The 20,904-nt window shown below is 39.2% G+C and overlaps 1 protein-coding gene across 5 annotated transcripts in view; it reads right to left on the minus strand.

Moving 5' to 3' along the window:
• Positions 1 to 20,904, minus strand: part of OGDHL (oxoglutarate dehydrogenase L) — a 51,067-nt gene that overhangs the window by 16,781 nt on the left and 13,382 nt on the right. For 2 of the 5 annotated variants that reach the window (XM_074154358.1, XM_074154362.1), the window contains 12 exons: positions 20,578 to 20,693; positions 18,480 to 18,634; positions 14,780 to 14,926; positions 14,095 to 14,185; positions 13,366 to 13,545; positions 12,866 to 12,994; positions 12,302 to 12,481; positions 11,880 to 12,032; positions 10,427 to 10,529; positions 9,684 to 9,812; positions 7,176 to 7,326; positions 3,743 to 3,870 (listed from right to left, as the gene is read on the minus strand). In XM_074154358.1, the coding sequence (XP_074010459.1) occupies positions 3,743 to 3,870; positions 7,176 to 7,326; positions 9,684 to 9,812; positions 10,427 to 10,529; positions 11,880 to 12,032; positions 12,302 to 12,481; positions 12,866 to 12,994; positions 13,366 to 13,545; positions 14,095 to 14,185; positions 14,780 to 14,926; positions 18,480 to 18,634; positions 20,578 to 20,693 (1,662 nt within the window). Of the gene's footprint in view, positions 1 to 3,742; positions 3,871 to 7,175; positions 7,327 to 9,683; positions 9,813 to 10,426; positions 10,530 to 11,879; positions 12,033 to 12,301; positions 12,482 to 12,865; positions 12,995 to 13,365; positions 13,546 to 14,094; positions 14,186 to 14,779; positions 14,927 to 18,479; positions 18,635 to 20,577; positions 20,727 to 20,904 lie in introns of all 5 variants that reach the window. The other 3 variants (XM_074154360.1, XM_074154359.1, XM_074154361.1) reach the window with 2 other exon arrangements.

Raw genomic sequence — 20,904 nt, forward strand, 5'->3', positions numbered from 1 at the left:
TTCAATCCATTTTTACTTAGCTCTAATTCACAGAAACTAAGGGAATTCCCAAAATGCTTCTGAGGTGCTGCCTGTTAACGCAGTCATAAATTAAATTCTTACCTTTTTTTTTTTTTTTTTTTTATACATATCCTCTTACAACCCTCCCACCCCACCTTGTAATAGGCTTATGAGGGTGCTGAGGGGCTGGAACAGATTGCCCAGGGCAGTTGTGGCTTCCCCATCCCTGGAAGTGTTCAAGACCAGGCTGGATGGGACTTTGAGCAACCTGCTCTAGTGGGAGGTGTCCCTGCCCTTGGCAGGGGGGTTGGAACTCGATCTTTAAGGTCCCTTCAAACTTAAACCATTCTATGATTCTATGAAACAGCAGTTAGAGAAAATAAAGTGTTGGGGGGTTTTGCTACTCCTGAAGAATCAACTCCTTAAACCACAAACGTTCACTTATTCTTTCACATACTTACTAAAAAGGAGCCGCAGTGACATTACCAGCCAAAGAGGCAACAATTCTAATAGCTCCTCTTTGATTGAGATGCTTAACTAGAAGAGACATGTTCACACATTGCTGCTTACCCCAATACTGTCACTCTATGGATACAAACCACAAGAGTAAACATATTGGAGAAGGTTGATTAGTAAAAGCTAGCAAGGGAGAAGAAACTTAATTATAAAATCACTTCAACATAGAAACATGGCATTTTTAGTTAAAAAAAAAATCATCACTCATCAACTATTTCTATCCATTTAATCCCCTTTACTGTTAGAAAACATCTCAGACACGAGGGATTTAAAGTTCTTAATTAAAAATATCAATAGCTAGTTCTGAAGAACCTGCCATCACATCTGCTGAAGCAAAATTGCACTGAAATGGTGCTCGTGTTTTCAGCGCATGAACAAACCCATATTTTGCCCTATTGCTTGTATTCAGTGAAAGTTATTAAATCAACTTTTCACATTTGTGCTGCTGGGGAAGAGGGAAGAGCAGCAGTGAGCAGGATGAGATCAAGAAAGAACGAAAGATTGCCTACTTGGCTAATTTTTTAGAGAACAGGATTGTGGCAATAAGAATTGCTCTTAAAACCGTACCAACGCCAGGCTTCCCAGACCTACTGAGGTGTAATTTTCAGAACAAGATCAGATTTCAACCACATCCATACATTTGTCACCCTCACATTTGGATATATTATTTGAATGTAAAAAAAATGAGCCCAGAAACCTATGACTCACCCATAAAATTTGCAGCAACGCTGTAAACAGGCTCAGGTTAAGAAACCCCAGACTAAACTATAAGAAACAACAGAAACTGGAAACAAACAAACAAACTAAAAAATCATTCTCTGAAATTAAATTCTTGCTTTTTATCTATGCCAATTATTTCTCTTATGTTTATACACATCGTCTTTTGCACTCTCCTATTTAGAGTTTGCATTTACATGTCACTATATTAGCTTAGAGAGATACAAACTTCTGTTGACACCAATTCTGCCAGAGAGCTAACAAAAATACCTAAAAAATCTTAGCTCTTCAGCCCGTGCTCCAACTATACAGTTTTATACCATTTTAATTTTAACATTATTAGCAGTAGGTAATACGTAGCATATGTTGTGCTGGTTTTGGCTGGAGTAGAGTTAATTTTCTTCACAGTAGCTGGTATGGGGCTGGTTTGGATTTGTGCTGCAAACAGCACTGATAACATGGGGATGTTTTCGTTACTGCTGAGCAGCGCTTGCACAGAGTCAAGGCCTTTTCTGCTCCTCACCCCACCCCACCAGCGAGTAGGCTGGGGGTGCACAAGAAGCTGGGAGGAGACACAGCCGGGACAGCTGACCCCAGCTGGCCAAAGCGATATTCTATGCCATGTGATGTCGTGCTCAGCATGTAAAGCTGGGGGGAGAAGAAGGAAGGGGGGGACACTCAAAGTTATGGCATTTGTCCTTCCCAAGTAACCATTATGTGTGACGGAGCCCTGCTCCCCTGGGGAAGGCTGAGCACCTGTCACTGGGAAGCAGTGAATGAATTCCTTGTTTTGCTTTGTTTGCGTGCACAGCTTTTGCTTTACCTATTGAACAGTCTTTTTCTCAAACCATGAGTTTTCTCACTCTTACCCTTCCAATTCTCTCCCCCATCCCACCCGCAGGGAGTGAGCGAGAGGCTGGGTGAGGTTTAGTTGCCGGCTGGTGTTAAACCACGACATATGTAAAAAAGACGACACAATCAAATATTTCTGGAACTTTAAAGCAAGCAGCTATCAACTACCATCTTTACGTACTACAGTGTTTCATCTTTTTCTTTCACACTAGCTCTGAAATGGATATGAAACAATATTTCATTATTTATCCATAGAATCAATAACATTTTTGATAAATTATTAGATGTATTTGTTTTGTGCTCCACATTCCTCGTGCCACCCTCATCATGTCAGAGTGAGGTTATCCATTCTCTGCGGCTAAAGCTAAAACATCTGTCCAGTATGAAGAATATAATTCACTATGATTAATACTACCGCTAACAAGAATTTGTTTTCTTGAAATAGCACCATTCAGAATAGCAGTTCAAATAAGGCTAGGATGGATTTTTATATCTGTATTACAAAGTGTCCCCGATTTTGTTGACAGTTCCTCCCCTTCTGAAAAAGCACTAGGTGCATGTTCCAGCATTGCCGGGATCAACCACAGCAGATGGACACTTTCAACTGAATCCCGTAATTGTAAAGTGTGGGGATGCTTGTTTAAGAGATGCCAGAACCTGAGAGGGAAAGCTTTGATACCCGTTTCATGTATAACTGGTTTACATCTTTGTTCCACATTCCCTTTCTTGCCGAGCTCTGCTTCTTGTATAGCTACGTTACTCTCTGAAATTCACCTTCATCTATGTAATTTCCTGTTGAATACTAATGAGACTAATGCTAGCATATTCTGTGACTTTTCCATCAAAAGCTGCTTAAGTCTATCAGTTTATAGTTTTGAAGTACAAGCATGTCCTAAGCAGCCTAAACAAATAGGTGCAGCATCTGAAGAGTGCAGAAAGTTCTGTACTGGAAGCACACTGAAATCTGCAAATTCATATGCTGGAAACCACAGGTAACACATTCAAAAATTAAAAAAAAAAAAAAAAAACCAAAAAAAAAGAAACAAAACCACAAACAAACACCCAATTGAAGTTTTCCGCTCTATTTTTTAATTTATGCTAAAATGTTAAAACTAAAATATATGTTAAAAACAAAACCCATGATAGCAGACTGTAGGAAAAAACCCAAGAGTTTGGCTTGAAGTTTATACTACAAAGAGTTTTTAAAAACCCTTCAAGATCGGAAGGCGACAAGGGACAAATCTTACAACGAACAGGGTAAATGGATTTAATCTCCTGGTAGAATTACTTTTTTCAAGGGATGAGTTGGGGGGGAAATCAGTTTAGGCATTTTGACTGGATTTTAGGCCCCTGTTCTGCAATTTCTAGCTCCCACCTGGTACAAAACTGCTATGAATGTGACAATGTCAAAATACAACAAAGGCAGAGTTAGTTTGTTTTCAAATGCCACTAGCAGAAGGAGACTCTTGTTTGGTTCTTTGTTTTTAAGCTTGGCAAACTCAAGTAACAAAGTAAAATTCTGTAGCCAGGAGGCTCAACCACATTAAAGCAAAATTGGAAAAAACTTCCGCTTAATTAGCAGTCATCAGTTGCTACACCTTGTTTGAGACCTATTAAAACACAAGCAGCTCTGTCAGACAGTTACCCCGAGACATACCTAGGACGCCGTATTCGGAGAGGGAGCTGTTGCACACCGTATAGGGGGCCTGCTGCTCCCAGAGGTGGTTCATGGGAACACACGTTCTCTTGTCAACTTCTTGATCATGAAGCACGTGATGACGATGGCTGCAAATAGGCGTTGAAGGAAATTCATTAGCTAAGAACAACTTTGGGCTTTAGCGGAGCTGTTTTCAAAGATACACCACCAAAGCTGTGTTCTAGAAAGCCTGCAAACTCCACAGTTACCTTTGCTTTACGCAACACCCTGGTTCGGCTGAAACCTGGTGATACCATCGCACATCTAAATACAACTGCTGCACTGTAAGGACTTCCACTGACTATCCAGGCTTGTTCTCAGGCACTCATGAAAAATGAAAACACCTCATCACTAGCAGAACTCCAGGGGAGAGGGGAAAGGGTGGGGAGGTTGTTACTATAAAACAGACTGATTAAAGAGGGGGAAAAAAAAAAAAAAAAAGAAAGAAAAAAAAGGAAAAAAATATTTTTATTAAAAACATTTCACTCTGCCTCCCTGGCAAATCCTACTAATCTTTTCCTTAAAACAACTGTTATTTGTCTTTTATGCAAAAATTTAATCTAATCTCAGCACCAAGCCTTGAAGCAGTTGTATCCTCTTTCCTGCTATTTCCACTCGGATGCACCATTTACAGTTCCCTGGAACACCATTAATCAGCATTAGAATGGGGCACCGAGGAACACTAGCAAAACAGAGATGACTGAAGTAATTACTGTAATCCATTAACTCTCTGAGCAGACTAACTGAGTGAATCACACCAATATGTCCAGCTTTACAACTGCTAACATAAGGACAGTTATTATACCGGTAACAACTACTGTGTGCTGTGTAGCTGCCAGCACCGAACCCAAGGCTGAATCTTTTTGTACTTCCCTTTGCTATAATGAATGCTGGCAAAAGAGCTCTGAAATGTATTTAGAAGTCAACAGTATAAGGCCAGGAAAAGTCAGCATATCTTTAAAGAACAGCACAAGGAGGGAGGGAGGCAGGAGAAAATACACGTACCAGACAGCTGATAGGCAGAAATAATTTTTGCCGCTTTGATTTTATTTTTGTCATTCAGCTGAAGACAGAAGGCCTAGCTAGGCTTCTTGAGATAAGCTTCTTGAGAATCAAGTTTTGTGTTTCCCCAGCAAAAAGTGATTACAATGAGCATAGATGGACAGCCAGAAACACACAGACATGAAAGTCAGATATTGCTGTTCCACAATTGTCAGGTTTACTGGCATCAAACCAGCACAGAATCAAGTCTCTCTCTCTCCCCCTTCCCTTCCCTTCTCTAGTGTGTCTCCAAGATGAGAAAGGGCCCAGTCCTTCTATCTGCAGCTTTATCGAGCTTCTGTCTATTGATAACGTTGAGTACTGAAATAGGAAGAAAGCAGGCTGTCACACTGAATACTGACAGAAAGTACTATTTTCTAGACAGCACTTCAGAATCTCCAAATTAATGAAAGCACTCCCATCATGTTGTTTTCGTTATGTCAACGCAGTATCCTCAGTTCTTCCCAAATTCTAGCTGATGCTCCCTCTTCAATTTGTCCCAGAGATTTGAGACACTATGTACTCCGAGGATTTTTTTTGGAGTTAAGATGGGTCTTCTCAGTACAGAGAGAAGGTAAAATGACATATACTTTCTATATATTTGCAATGTCTTTTTTCCAATAAAAGTGCACTAGCATTTGCAAGTGTCTTCAGTTCTTAAGGAAGTTGCTCACCTTTATTTTAAATGACAAAGAAACCAAACCAGAGCTAAACACCAGCAGCTTTGTGGAGAACTGCAGCATCTCTTACTTGTTCTTGTACCACAAGTTAGATTTTCTACCCATTCCTCTGATTAAATGAGACCAAATACAGTATAACAGGCTAAGTCTTAAACAGAAGAGAACACTGTAGAAATGTGTAACAGGGTAGTCAAATATTCTCTGACTTCCTCAGGTCCAAGGCATTTTTTTTAATCTTATCCTTTATTGTTTAACAGCTCCATCACATTCATAACCAAAAATTCACAATCACACCGTAGACTAGTGTTTTCTAGATCCCACTACCCATCAGGCAAACTCAAAACCCAGCAGTAAAGCAGAACCAGGCTACTGTAAATCAAACTCTGCAGTACCATCTTCAGTCCTGAACTTCACAAGAATTTATTTGAATGCCTTTTTACTCCTTTTCTAAAGGACTGAATAATAAAATCCAGATGGCACAGGAATCCCCAGCTAGTCTTCACTCTGAGCAGCTTTTCATTTTAACACGTTTTTTTCTTTTTTTCCCCTATATTGCTGTGAGAACAACAATTATTTTTATCTTAAACAAACATCAAGAATATCTGGATGGTAGTTCTGGAAAATCCTCTTCCACTAGTGAGAGAACTGGGAATACAGAGAATCAGTATTCTCAGGCCAAGTCTATAGGCGTGTGCTAGACATGACTAAGCACTCACCTGAAATAGGTGGGTAGGCTGCTAAACAGTGAACACGTGTGCCTCTCCCAGGAACTGCTCACCACTTTACAAGACCATGGTACTGAAATCAAGGAGGATAAGAAAACAGGGAGGGGATTGGGGAGTGGAGTGGAATCTCCCCATTTCCAGGTTTGTTTTCAGGTTTTGTCCAAAGGATTTTGTTAAACTGCCATTAGAATGAGAGCAAAAAGAAGAAAGCCCAAAAGACTGGATACTAAGTGAAGCTCAGCACAAAACCAGAGCACTGTACCAGAGAAGACAGGCACCAAGATTTATCTCTTTTCTGCAAGCATTCACAATGAAGCACAGTGCAGCTGCTAGTTCATTCATCCCCAGCAATGGGCTTCGCATCAAAGGCTTCAATTAAATACTTCATTAACATTTCACTCCATGGAGAATCAGGTAAGGCAGCAGAACCGTATATATTTTTACCAAGTGATCAGATTCTGCATTCATTCATGCTCCATAGTCATTAAAAGTCTCAGTACAAAAGATCTTGTTTCACTTAACAAAGCCTTGCCAACTGGCAATGTGTTTGTTCGCAGGATACCCGAGTTCCGAGCAGCCACCACTGGAATGGTATTTAAAAGACTTCAGGATCTGCAGCAGCAAATACCCTTCTTTTACTTCTCAGCAATTAGATTGTATTGCAGCTGAATTTTTAGTTAAAAAGCAGGAAAAAAAAAATCATTTGTTTTTCAGCAAGAGAAGAAAGAATCTAAGAACATTTGTTCTGCCTTAAATACGATTCTTTGAAATGCTGTTTACAGAGACACAGGAGATTTGACTATTCTTGACTGCCAGAATCTATAACATCCAGATTGATGCTGAATAGCCTCAACTTCACTTTCCCCGCAGAAGGCCACACTGTTTAAAAAAACATTAAGGTGTTTCTTTAGGTATGGGGCAGCATTTAACAGTTTTCTCAGTACTCACCTAAAAGTACCCCTCTCCACATCCTGTCCGCTTAGTCGCACGTGGATCCCTTCTTTCAGAAAGGAGCCAAAAGCCATGTATTCTGCTAAGGCCCAGTCAACAACCCTGTTCTTGGTCATTTCCAAGCGGGCTCTCAAAATCCGAGAGAGTCCTACATTGGAATAAAGATCAAAAATCAGTGGAGCAACTTCAGAGAGATTTTAGATTCGCATCATAGTCGCCATTCTCCTTCCCCACTGGCTAAGTTAAACACAAATCATCATAGGGTCTACAAATTGTTCTTCTAGAACGGAACTGCTAGCAAAATAAAGTAACTTATTTCCCAGGCAAAGGCTTGCTTAATGTTCGTACCCTTTTTTAGAAGAAGGAAATAAGATTGGTTGTGTCAGGAACTACTGAGGACAATTAAAAACAGTCATGGTGAAATACTACCTCTTAAAGATTTATTTTCACATCTCTAACACCAAGTGCTATTTTATAAGACACTGAAAATATCAGCTATCAGGTTTGTGATTTTTCCTTCTCTCTCTCACATTTTTTCTTGGCATTTGTCTTACTGGACTTCTGGAGACGTTACAAAGAGAAACTGGCCAGATTAATCAATACTATGAATATAATATAAGTAGGAAACTGTAGCAGCTGCCAACAGATTTTCAGTTGTTAACCAAAAGCTGGTTGGTTTTTTGGGATTTTGGGTTGTTGTGTTTTTGTTTTTTACAGTGGAGATTTTATAACTTGGTAAGCCAAAACACAAGTTGAAACACTGTGACTTTTAAACGTAGTAAAACTTCAGAGCTACACACAGATGCTTCCAGCTTTGAAGCTATAAGCCTAGTGTATTCAGTGCCACTTGACACCATCTTATTTTCATATCTGCACTGATGCCTCTTCCAAGCTGTCCTATTTGTTATTTTGCCATATTTCCCTTTGTTACTTTCACCATTTTTACAAAAATCCCCCTGGTTTCCACGCAAGACATAAGTAAAAAAAAAATCAATCTTGAAAATTTTCTCTTTAGAAGATACCAAACATTTGATAAAACAAAATAATCTTCCAATTGTTTGTTGAAAGACCGTGAGATATTAAGCTGTTTCGTTCTAGTGGAAGGACAAAGTATTTCAAAAGTGTGCTTCCCCTTCCAATTCTCCCCAAATTTTGTCTTTCATGGCTTTTTAAAATGTGCAAAGGAATCTAGCAGACCAAAGTTTGCTCTGAACCATAAATCTATCTCATATATTGGCAAGCGTTACTTAGTGTCAATGGTTAACCAAGTTACTAAAGAAAAACTGTCTTACCTTTTTAATTAGAATGTCTAATATTAAATTTTATTGGCTGACTGTATTTCAAATTTATCAGTGTCACAACAAAGTGCACAAACGTGTAGAAGAATTTCAAAGTTCGCCCATTAATTGTATCTGCTCAACGAGCTTGCAATTGATAACTGGGAATGCCCTATCATCATTACTTGTAACAGTGTTTAATTGTCCCAAAGGAACACAAACACAGAGAACACCTACAGCAGACACAGTTTATCCCTTGATGGATGACTCTGGAGAAGAAAGATTAGCTAGAGATTTTACCCAGGAAAAAAAAAAAAAAGTTCTTTCTTCTGATTCGAAGTACTTTCCCTACCAGTCAGCAACAAAAAAAAAAAAATAAAAAAAATCCCTAAACAAAGTATCTCCATGTTTCCCCGTGGAATAAACATGTAACTGCTCCCTGTAGAGCTGCTAGACTTCAACCTGATCAGGGAGTAAAAGAATTAACTCAGAATTTTGACAGAGTGCCAGGCGCTCCCCAGTGAGACAGGCACATTGAACTCCTTACTGCAATACATGCCAAATTCAGAATTGAATCTCTTCAGACCAAAAGCTAAGATTTTTTGAGAAAACGCTAGATTTGTGCTATCATCAATGCTGAACGGTAAGTTTAAAGGAAAACTGTGTCTGAATTTGCCCACACAGAGTCCGTTCAGCTGTACTAAAATTAGGCTCATTGTATATCAGCAACGTTGCCAGGTCTAAAAAGGCCAAGTTATATTCCTAAGTAGAAAGTTGTCTAACTAAAGAAAAGTGTCTTAAGTGGACCCTAAATTACCACTGGTTTTAGCATTAAGAAAAACCATTAATAGTGCTTCCTGAGATGGGTGCCTTACTTCCCAGTAAGTCCCACAAACGTGCTGCACGGAGGCAGGATTTTCCGCAAGGACTTGAAGACCGAAAGGAGGTATTAACTTAATCTTAACAAAGCGACTTTTACCTCTCTCAGAGGAAATTCTATTTTAATGAGGTAGGGAACAGAAGAGGCATGATACTGAAAGGACATTATGGTGAGAACAAGCAGCAGGACCTTAACGTCACATTCTCCTTGCGCATAGAGTGGAAGAGTTAAAATAGAAGTCACAGGCATTTTCCTCTTTGGGCAATGGCCCAACAGCAACTCCTGTGCAGAAATATAAAATCTGAGCAAGAAACATAGCCGCTAGGAGAAACAAAGACTCCAGCTGACCTGCATGAATTTTGAAGTCTTTGACTGGCACTGAACTTGCTACATTGCCAATGTGAGTCAGAAGGTCTTCTGAAATGCCAGTTGGAGGACAAGACATGCTCTTGGGTTCTCCATCCACGTTAAAGAATCCTGGAAGTAAAAGATTTGCTGAGACGTTCAAGAACTGATTAAGAGATATCTACACTATCTACAATTTATTTACAAACTCAACAACTCTTAAAAGACATTCTAGGCAGCAGCCTAAACCTAGTTCTTCAACTTCCACCGGGAGACACAATCGTTTTGATTGTCTACATGACAACAGAACTTGACCTCACAGGCACACAATGATGTGTTTTGTTTCTGCTTTCACTCCCTGTGAAGTCCAACTATGTGGGCTGAGGCAGCCAATAAAAGGCACATCAATCCCTCAAAAAAAAAAAAAAAAAAAAAAAAAGGAGCATGAGACATACTCCTTGAAGGCACAGACAGTTAACGTTAGAGGAAAAACACTTCTCTGCTAAACTGAAAAGACGTCTTTTCCAAAGTCACACCTTACTTGCATGTTTTTTTAAGAAAAGCACCTCTTTCAAGTTGATCTGGCAGCATGTTTTATTTACTATTAACAGGGGCAAACCAAAGGTCCCCTATTTTACTTTAAAGGAACACTGTCTGATAAAAACCATTTCAGATTCCTAGAATATGGACTCAAAATAAAAGCACAATAATATTAACACTAGGATAAGTGAAAGGACACTTTTTACCAGGCCAAGGTGAATCAAGCCAGTGCTTGATATGTAGAATCTTGTTATCCTTAGATCTAGTATATGCTTCTTCACATATTCTATCATACTTTGCAATTTCTTCCTGTAGAACAAAAACTTTCTTTTAAGAACAGATAAATGTACCACCTTTGTATCTTACAGACAGCACCTACTATTGACTATGATAAGAACAGGTCTTTAACTCCAGAAGAAAACTTAGTTACAATTATGCAAACAAACAATTTCATTTTATCTTGGATCAAGTTGCCTTCTAGAAACATGCTTGCCCACATTACTCTAAATAATTTAGTTTATTGATAGGTGTTACAGAGGAGAGTACCAAGAGCTGAAGTTGCAAGCATTACTCTAGAATGAGACAGAACTGAAGTACCAAATACAATTTACAGTCATGCTTCTAAGATCAGCATTATCCAGCTCTCATACTTCAGGACAGAGAAGACACTAAAGACTAGAAAAGATCCTCCTAGAAAACTAGTCTGGATAGGAGAGCTGAGCTACAAATCTGCTGGCTGCATCTATCAATGGCAACAGATACAAAGCCATATTCTATATAGGCAGAATGCCTCTACAATATCTATGTTTCAATCCAAAACCACGCTCAAGTTACTGAGCTAGATAATCTTTAAAGTAATTAACAGCAATGTTGAGTTCAGTCTGTGCAGCAAAACATCCATCCAGGATCCTGGCTCCAGTCACCAAAGCCCATGACGCTACCGGCACACTCATACAATGGATTCAGAATCGCTAGTTCTGCATGAGCTGCGATCATTCTTGTGGACAACAGAAGGCACCTACACAAACTGCTTTTTGCTGATCTGCGATACTGTGTCACTACATAGTCAGCCACACCTTCTCAGAACGTCCTCTGCTGCATCTGCACTCTACACGTTCTCTTTCAAAAAGATTAACGTAAAGACCTAACCAGCTTAATACAGGCACCAGACTCCATGCTGCATCCTTCTGGAATATTTCAAATGATCTCTGAACTTTGCTGAATTATTGCAGGAAAATAAAAAGGTTAAATAGATTTTATTGTATTATTGCTGGCTACAAGCCTGCCAAGGTTATTAATATGAAGCTGCAGTTATACCTACGAGGATTCGAATACTGTCTTACTGCTGAATCAAGACTCTAGTGGTTAAGAACAGGTGACAAATGCCTCCATCTCCAACATTTACGTTTGATCACCTTTTACAAATCCCAGAACTGAAGCAAATTTTTTTTTGTGCAATATGTATTAATCACTTCACAGCACTTTCAGTCCTTTTGTTACAACAATACTATTTCACATGCAAATCCAAACCACATTGAATCAGAAGGTGTCAAAGGGTGGAGACTTATCACAGTAACGAAAGGAGGTTTTTAAGCATACAGTGACAGCTGTGTCTTCCTGCTGGCAGCTTAAGTTCCCTTTAACTCTGTCGACGTGTACCTCAAACTCCTGCAGTGTTACAGTCCCATCTGCAATCAGTTTATCAGCATACTTCTTCAGCACCGGCACCTGCTTGTGAATCTGCTTGTACATTAGAGGCTGGGTGAACATCGGTTCATCCATTTCATTGTGTCCTCGCCTACGGTAACAAACCTACAAAGGGAAAGATTGATCCTGTTGGTAAGGAAAACTTAAAATTAAATATGTCAATTTCATAGTTTTACAGGGATTCTAGGAGGTTTATGGTATAAAAACATTTATGGATTCTTGTGGGGCTGTTAGTTGTTTGGGTTTTTTAAATGAAGAAACTAAAGATGATTAAAATTAAAGTATGTTTCTTGACTGGGTCATCTAAGCCACAGAAAAATAAGAGACTGGTACATAATACACAGAAAGAAAAGTTAAAAAAAACCAAGACTTACCAAGTCAACCACCACATCTTTATTGAACGTGTTCCGCCATTCCGCAGCTACACTGCAGACATACATCACTGCTTCAGGGTCATCAGCATTCACATGAAAAATGGGAGCATTGACCACACGAGCAACATCAGTAGGATACGGAGATGAACGGGCCATGCGGGGGTCTGTGGTGAAGCCAATCTAAAAATTTCCACAAACTTCCTTTAAAATGTGGGCACCTCCCTCTAAATTAAAACCTCAAGCGTTCAAAACAAAGTAATAGTCATTTACAGATCAGTAGTATCAGCTTTTTCATTTTGGCTAGCTAGCTTCTTTTTGCTCCCTTAAAAACAAAACAAAGCAAATCTAATCCAATTAAGTGTTATAAATTGAATTAAATAAATGTAGGTGATAAAATAATACCCACTCAGAGTTGCTAGATACTATGATCTTTTTCAGGAACATCCTAACCATTCTAATAAACAGAGGGGACAACGTACCCAGCTAATAACAAAGAAGAACACAAAGAAGTACGCTACCAAGTATTCAGCAGGCAAGCTGATTGGGAAATCCTCTATTTGTTACCTGGTTGTTGACCACAACATGAATAGTGCCATTCGTGGTGTAGGACGGGAGGTCGCTAAGGTGAAACGTCTCATAAACCACTCCTTGTCCTGCAAAGGCAGCATCCCCATGTAACAGTATGGACATAACCTAAGAGGGAGGATTATACACACATGTCCACACATATATTAGAAAGCAAAACTGCAATTTAAGCTTCTCCGCAGGATTTCTTTGCTCAATACTTCTGTAGTGCTTATAAAGCAGAACTGTATTTTTATAATAAACTATAGACTTGTCAGCATTCTGCTTTGCTCTTTTGCAAATAAAAGTTTTAACTCTACTTCCTGAAGTTGCCCTTGAGGTACCACGTCAAAAATCTTATCTAGTTCAAAAGGTGATATATCCCCTTTGTGAAGGGGGAAGAGAGGAAGACTGTGATACGAAACTACTGGTAAACTATTTTTATTAAAAATAATATGAAAAACTACCAGTAAGAGTTACTATACTAGAAAAATCTTTACCTTTTTCCCTGCCGTATCCCCTCGATAAAACTGTTCAGCTTTTGTCTTGCCTTGCACAACAGGATCAACTGCTTCCAAGTGAGATGGGTTAGCCATCAGGGACAGAGTGATTTTCTTGTTTGTTGCTCGGTTGATCCTCTCATGGTACATTCCCAGGTGATACTTTACATCCCCAGATCCCTACATGCAAGATGTAGTCACAATTCAGCAATGTCATTCATACCAGCTACATCTGATTTACTACACCTAAAATTCGTGCTTCAGTCTGAAAAATGCATCGAGCTTATTGTCCATCAGTACGCACCATGGGTTTGACACCATAATTTCAAATTGGAGCATTTTATTATCCTAATGTCACTATCCAATATTAGATAATTACTTACAGAATATTGATACTCATTTCATTTACACAAAACAAAGCTTAGAGACTATGAACTCAGTCAAATGACCCGGAACTTCGTTAGCTACAGTCATTTCTAAGACACCTTCTGCATGTTAGAGGTACAGTATACATATATATACAGTCTTTACATATATATATGTATACATATATATACAGTCTTTACATTTGTTAAGAAATTTCACTGAATCATATTCCTCCAACTAGAAAAGAGGACAATGCATTTCAGCAGCTAATAATGCTACTTTCATAGCAACCATGACCAAAATGACTAAAAACTAGATTGAATATTGGCCTCTCTCTATAGATGCACTGGAGAAGCATCTTACCTCATCAGCTGCTTCAAGTTTGGGATCGAACTGACAGAAGATCTGCTCCAGCTCTTTTCGGATTACGTTAGCCAATACGTTCAGCCTACCTCTAAGAAAATTCCAAACATTGTTATGTCTCAAAAATGGTAATAACAGAGTTAATAGCATAAAACTTATAAAATCAGCAAGCCATCTCTGTCAGAAATTTGCCAGTAAGAAGTTCGCTTTGAACTTTTAAACCTGAAACCCTTCATTCTACCCGTCTCCTCCCACTGCAAAGTTCCTCCAATGCATGCCCCACAGACGTTTTATAACACCTAGTTCTCCAAGTATGAGCAAGGAATTTTGCAGCTATCTAGCAGTTTTAACATGATGATATTAGTAATTGAGGCAGACTGCAAAAGTTTGATACTATCTTACCAAGCTTTCTCAGTTCTAGACTCTATGCAATGGGATAGGTACCATGGCTGCTGCCACATTTGCTTGCAGCTTCAGAGTACACTGAAGAGAGTTTCTCTGGCATTTACCTGTGAAGCTGTAGTCTCTCATTGACAGGTATTTGCTACAGTTCTGTGCTCCCATTACTCACTATGACTGACTCCTGCTACCATAGCTTCTCTAGCATCAACTTCATTAATAAAACTCTAGATCCCAAAACTTAAGTCAATAAGCCCATTTGTTGGGGGGTTTCCATTGACATTACCTATGAGGCATCCCCATTATAACGTATTCAATTCCCATTTCACTGGATTTATCGATGATGGTTTTAAGTGCAGGAATCATTACTTCACATCCTTCCAAACCAAATCTCTTTTCAGAAGACCACTTGCGAGCAAGGAAGTCTTCAAATCTTTGCCAAAAAGAAACCCAGAAAAAAAAAAAGAGAGAGTGTGTTTATATTAAGATAGTGTAGAAAATAGTTATTACCCAACATTTTTTAGCAAATAAAATTACATTACACGGTTTTAAAACATCTGTGATTACGTGTTTTAAGCCTCTGGAAGTCACATGTAGGAAGGGAGACGTAGGAGAGAATTAAGCCATCTTTCTCTGCCATCTGAGAAGTATTTACCAGGACTTTGAAACAATTCAGACGGCAAGAAGAGTCTCCACCTCAGACAAAATTCACTTCCCAAGGTAAACTCTGCTCCTTCTCATGTATACAAAATGTATGCTGACCACTGGGAGGGCAGGGTAACAGCAAAGAAGTCTCTTCTACAGATTGAAGAAGACATAACAGAAACCTGTATTTTCTGCAAGTAACGATTAAATACTTGCAGAAATACAGTAGAAAGCACGCCTATTTCACAGGTCCTATTCAATGGCAGGGCTCCTCAGACTGTGTGATGTAACGGTTGGTAATGTGCCAAAACTAGGACACTGGCATCTCTGCCTCAGCTGCAGCAAGAGAAAGATGTCAATCCTTGACAGCTCTATGTTCTTTCATTCTTTAATGCACTTGGGCCAGAGGCAATGTGAGAGGTTAAAAAGTACCTCTTAACAAACGCTGAAAGGATTATATGTTGTAAAGCTTGGAGATAAAAAAAGCAAAGAAAATACATCTTCATGAAAATAACTGTATTGGTTACATCATCTGTGCAATGCCTGGACTCATAACACTGCCATAATCCATTAATACTCAGCTTACTCCTCACTTAGAACACTGACAGCTACCTCTTTAGATTGAAGTCCTAAAAGCAGTGAAATGAAGAGCTGCCAAAAGGCTCTCCTTAGCTCACCCATCAATACCCTTACAATTCAGGCATCTATGCAAGAAGCCAGACCCTCAGCCGAGCCAGAACTCCTCAGGCAAGTCTGCAGGGCTATGCCAGTTTATATAAACTGAAAGCGGGGTCCCATGTGAACAGCAAGTCCTACCGGGCAAATCGAAGCAGTGGCTGCACACGCTGTTTTCCTCCTCTTTGCATCTGCAAGGTAAGTCACTACTGGGCAAGCAGAAAGCTTGTTATTTAAGGCAAGGTGCCACTAAGTGTGTAGAATATTTCATGATATTTCACAGTCACATCTTGCGAGTCCCCCATATGTCACTGCGAGTTCACAAGGGCTGGCAGCTCGCCCACGGTCACTGCATGTTCAGTACCCAACGAGGAGCGAGACTCATGAAAGATGGTTACTCTCAGAAGGGATAATCTGCAAATCACAGAATCTTCTTGGTTGGAAGGGACCTTTGAGATCATCGAGTCCAACCACAAAAAAAAAACCAAACAACCACCCACACAAAAGACACACACCCACACACCACAACAACAACAAAACAAAACACCAACAAAACAAAAACAAAAAATCCAAACACCAAAAACAAAACAAAAACAAAACGCACACAAAACAAACACCACATCCACACACCACAACCCAACACAAACAGACACAACCCAACAATCTCGGGCACTAGAGCATGCCCTGAAGTGCCATGTCTACACGTTTCTTAAATACCTCCAGGGATGGCGACTCCACCACCTCCCTGGGCAGGCTGTTCCAGTGCCTGACCACTCTCCCAGTAAAGTGATTCTTCCTAATATCTAATCTAAACCTCCCCTGCCGCAACTTCAGACCATTTCCTCTGGTCCTGTCATTATTCACTTGGGAGAAGAGGCCAACACCCACCTCTCTACAACCTCCTTTCAGGTAGTTGCAGAGGGCAATGAGGTCCCCCCTCAGCCTCCTCTTCTCCAAACTAAACATGCCCAGTTCCCTCAGCCTCCCCTCGTATGACTTGTTCTCTAGACCCCTCACCAGCTTGGTGGCACTGCACAGGCTTAAGAAGATGCCCAGATCAGACTACACAATCAGGGTCTAACGTGTTTACTAATGCGTACACAAATCAGCTCAAAGGTATACATTGAGTATTTTACAGAAGGATGAGATAAAAATGACCCTTTGTTCAATAACCTACCAGTGAACACCACAAAGGATGAGAAATCCTACTTTAAAATTCCGTTTCAAGTACCTGAAGTATGTAGTGCTTGGAATGAACATTTTTGAAAACAGTGTTCTTGAGCAAAATGACTATCTGCTTTACAAAGCCTCAAATCTCAAAAGCACAACCAGTTTTCCACAAAACCAGATTTTTTTTCTTGATCATTTTCAGACAATAAAAAAAAAAGCCATGCTAGAGATAGATTAATAGAAATTTATGTAAAAATTTTTTCTTCCATTTTAAGCAGACAATTAATTTGGCAGAAGATGAACATTTAGCTTCTTCATGCTACTAGAAATGCCAGATCTTTCCACAGCTTAGACAGGCAGGAATAAAAGCACAAATTCGTGTCTCAAAATGGTTCTCAAAATGGAGATGGTTCATACTGAGGGTTTGTTAAATAAACTTACTCAAGTGCAATATTCATTTGACTATTAAGTGACCTTTTTTCCCTGTTTAAATGAAACTTTTAACCAGACAAATAATCTTGCTATAATACTGTCAAACAAAAACTGGTAAAAATATCTTCCAACGCCTCCAATGAGCACTTAATTTTTAAGTCTTTAAACATCGAAGCTTAATCAAAAAACATGTCTTTATAAATCACTTTATCAGAGGATATACAAACTGTTTCACATTGTAAGAACTGTAATAAATCTTGTGCCCGAGAAGACAGTTTTGTTCTAGGGGTGAGAAGGTAATTCAGTCTCTGGCACCACAGTATTTCCATACAGATAGCCACAACGGGAGCAATCAATAAGGTGTTTCCAAACACACTTTCATATATTGCAGAGACCAAAACTCCTGCATGACCCGGCAGCAGCAGTACGGCACAGCTTGGCACACCTCAAAAGGAACAGGGCAAAAACAGGACTTGAAATCACATTATGCCTCTCAAATCCAGTCCCACCTTGGCACAGCTTTCCAAAGAGACTGTTAGCATCCCAGCGAGACGAACAATGCTCATGTCAACATTTCATCCTAAAAATTTAATCTAAAAATTCTCCTTGAGCTGACTGTTAGCATGGCTTTCTTTGATCATGTGCTACTAGAAAGATACACAGTAGATCAAATATAGCAGAAGATCAGTATCCAATGTTGTTCTGACACCTATTTTCTGAAACAGGTTATGAATCTTAGACACATACTACTAGTCTGTTGAAACGATTTTCTCCCAGTTGATCTCCACAAGCCAATGAAAACATTGCCAGATATGGCACTAAAGGCTGCACAGGTGTTACAGAACACAACTTGCTGTGTGAGAAAATAGAATACTAAAGTCACTGCAGAGACCCTGACATACCTCACAGCACACGCTTTCCTTTGATATCACAGCCGGGTTAACTACACCCACCTGTACTCCAGATTTCACTCAGACTCTTCACCTCCACCTCAGCGGTGTACAGACCACCCCTGGGTACAGCCAGCAGTGCCAGAGCGGTTCCCCCACACCACCCCCACGCACCTCATTGAGCGCACCAGCCGTGCCAACAGAGTTCTTTTTTCCTCATTAGTAAACTTCATAACCCCCGGCATCTCAAACTTCTGCCGGATCCACTGGCACTGCTCCACATCATTGATGAACATGAACTCCAAGCCGATGTGTTGGCAGTAGGTATTCTAGGATGTGAAAACACCAACACAGAAGCCTTAGGAGTTAATGGGCCATGAAGAAACAAAGACATTTTTTAAATTATATTTTCTTCTGAAAGCTATCTTATCTTCTTCCTCTTCCCCACAGTAATCCTATAAGCGAATAAATTATTTTACTGAATCTAGTTTTGTGCCAGAAAGCTTTCTCTACAAAGTAACATTCCAAAATTTTCAGTGCCAGAAAGCTTTCTCTACAAAGTAACATTCCAAAATTTTCAATCTGGAAGATTCTCATTTGGAAATACATTCAAAGTAGCCAATAAACCTGCCTTAGACTGACTGCCGTATTTCACCTAACTCGCTACTGTTCTTACAGGCACAATAGAGTCTTTTCTTTAGATGCACCAGCGAAGATTTCAAGTCATTTATCAAAATATACCGTCTTTTTTAAATGTCACCTGAAATCAAGCAATAAGACAATGAGAAGACAGCTATGAAGCCTCATGCAAACTATCTGATAACTGTCAAGGCTGGAAATCTGGAAAAGAATGCAAGCAAGCTGAGAGCAGAGAAAGAACAGGGAAAATGCAAAGACACTTCAGAAATATTATCTCGTTGTTGCATTTTTTTAATTTTCTCTTTCTTACCTTCCAAAAAAATATTTCACTAGAAAAACATGTCCAAAATACAAGCCCACAGGAGTAAGATCTATTGAAAGTTTAATTTGAGGCAAAACCACTCTGAACACATATTATGTGTTCTCTATTGCTTCTAAAAATGAATTTAATGTTAACTTCAATAAAAAAAATTCTAAAGGTCTGGAGATAAGAGGGAAACCAGAGGGTTATTTTTCTTTAACAAAAATCAGTTCCTTGAGGCTTTTAGATTTTGCTATTTTGTCCATTTATTTGCACATTACAATTTTTAAGGATTATCTCTTGAAAATTGCTGCACAGACATGCTACAAGTGCAAAAACCAAAAAGCAAATGTATGGAGCTCAGATGCACAAGAGAGATATTGTGTCTTAATAACTTAACGTGCTTCAGTTAAGCCAACATAATAGTCAAACGTGCAAGTCAACACATTCTCTCACGCTTGCAACAAGTCAAAGCTGTGAACTCTTATATGCTCGGTAATTTTATTATTTTAATTTTTTTTACATTGTTGTAACTCAGTTACATATTTCATCCTTTAAAATGTGTCCTCATCCCTAGCTCTTTTTACTCCAATGGATTTCATTACTATGCAACAGAAATCTCTACAACTTTAGTACTCCAAAATCCTGGAAAAAGCACACTTGGGAATATCCAATACTTACTAACTCAGTAGTTTTCAAATTCATTACCATTCCTACTCGATGTTTTTCTGTTTGGAGTTCCCCTCTAATTATATTTATTCCTTTAAATTATTTTAGCTTTGATGACTCCACATGGCATAACCATATCACCTGTCAGATAATAAAACTCTAGAAAAAAGAAGGGGGAAGGAAAACAAGGACCATCACTATCTACACGCTAGAGCTGGGCTTTCATGAATTTGGTACCCAGCCTTCATATTTTTACTCAGGTAAAAGTCTCACTAAAGCTAGGGCTCTGAGAGCAATACCTGCACGTCCTGAGTACCATATGCAAAGGTGTTTCTGTGGTAGGACATTTAGAAGACAGGTTCTAAAGGCTGTACTCTTTTTAAACAACACCTGCTCTTGACAGAAGTAGGGACCAAGTTAGCATTCTACCATATTCACCTCTTTTATACTCATCCTTAATCTATGTATTTCACATATCCAGGCAATGAAACTAATGGTGCTGCCATCTCTAGAAACAATACAAGGGTTATTTTTAACGTCATTTGAATTCTTTACATGGTCTATAGATAATTGACAAATGATAAGTTTTTTTGTGACTGACAACTGGATAAAGTTAAATTGTTTGGATGAAAACAATCATAAATCAAAAGATGTCCCACTGACCTCCAGCCTTTTGATGATCTCCCGTAAAGATAGACTGTTCTCATTTCCTCCTATGAAGGTGGTTGTAGGCAGCTGGAAGACTTTGTCCAGATCTGATTCATGCAAACCATAAAACCCTACAACAGGTACATTATCAATTTGCGCAGCAGTTTAGGAGACAAGGAAACCAGCATTGTTTTTCAAATCACCATGAATTAAATTTAATAAAGCAATATTAAGACAAAAGGTACCAGATTAAAAGTTGAAAGTGTGACTATTTTGGAGGCATCCATTAGTACAATGCACGTTAGCCTGGATTTTGAAAAGAAATCTTTTAATTAAATAGTT

The sequence above is a fragment of the Numenius arquata genome, chromosome 10 (genome assembly GCF_964106895.1).
Source record: "Numenius arquata chromosome 10, bNumArq3.hap1.1, whole genome shotgun sequence".
NCBI classification, from domain to species: domain Eukaryota; kingdom Metazoa; phylum Chordata; class Aves; order Charadriiformes; family Scolopacidae; genus Numenius; species Numenius arquata.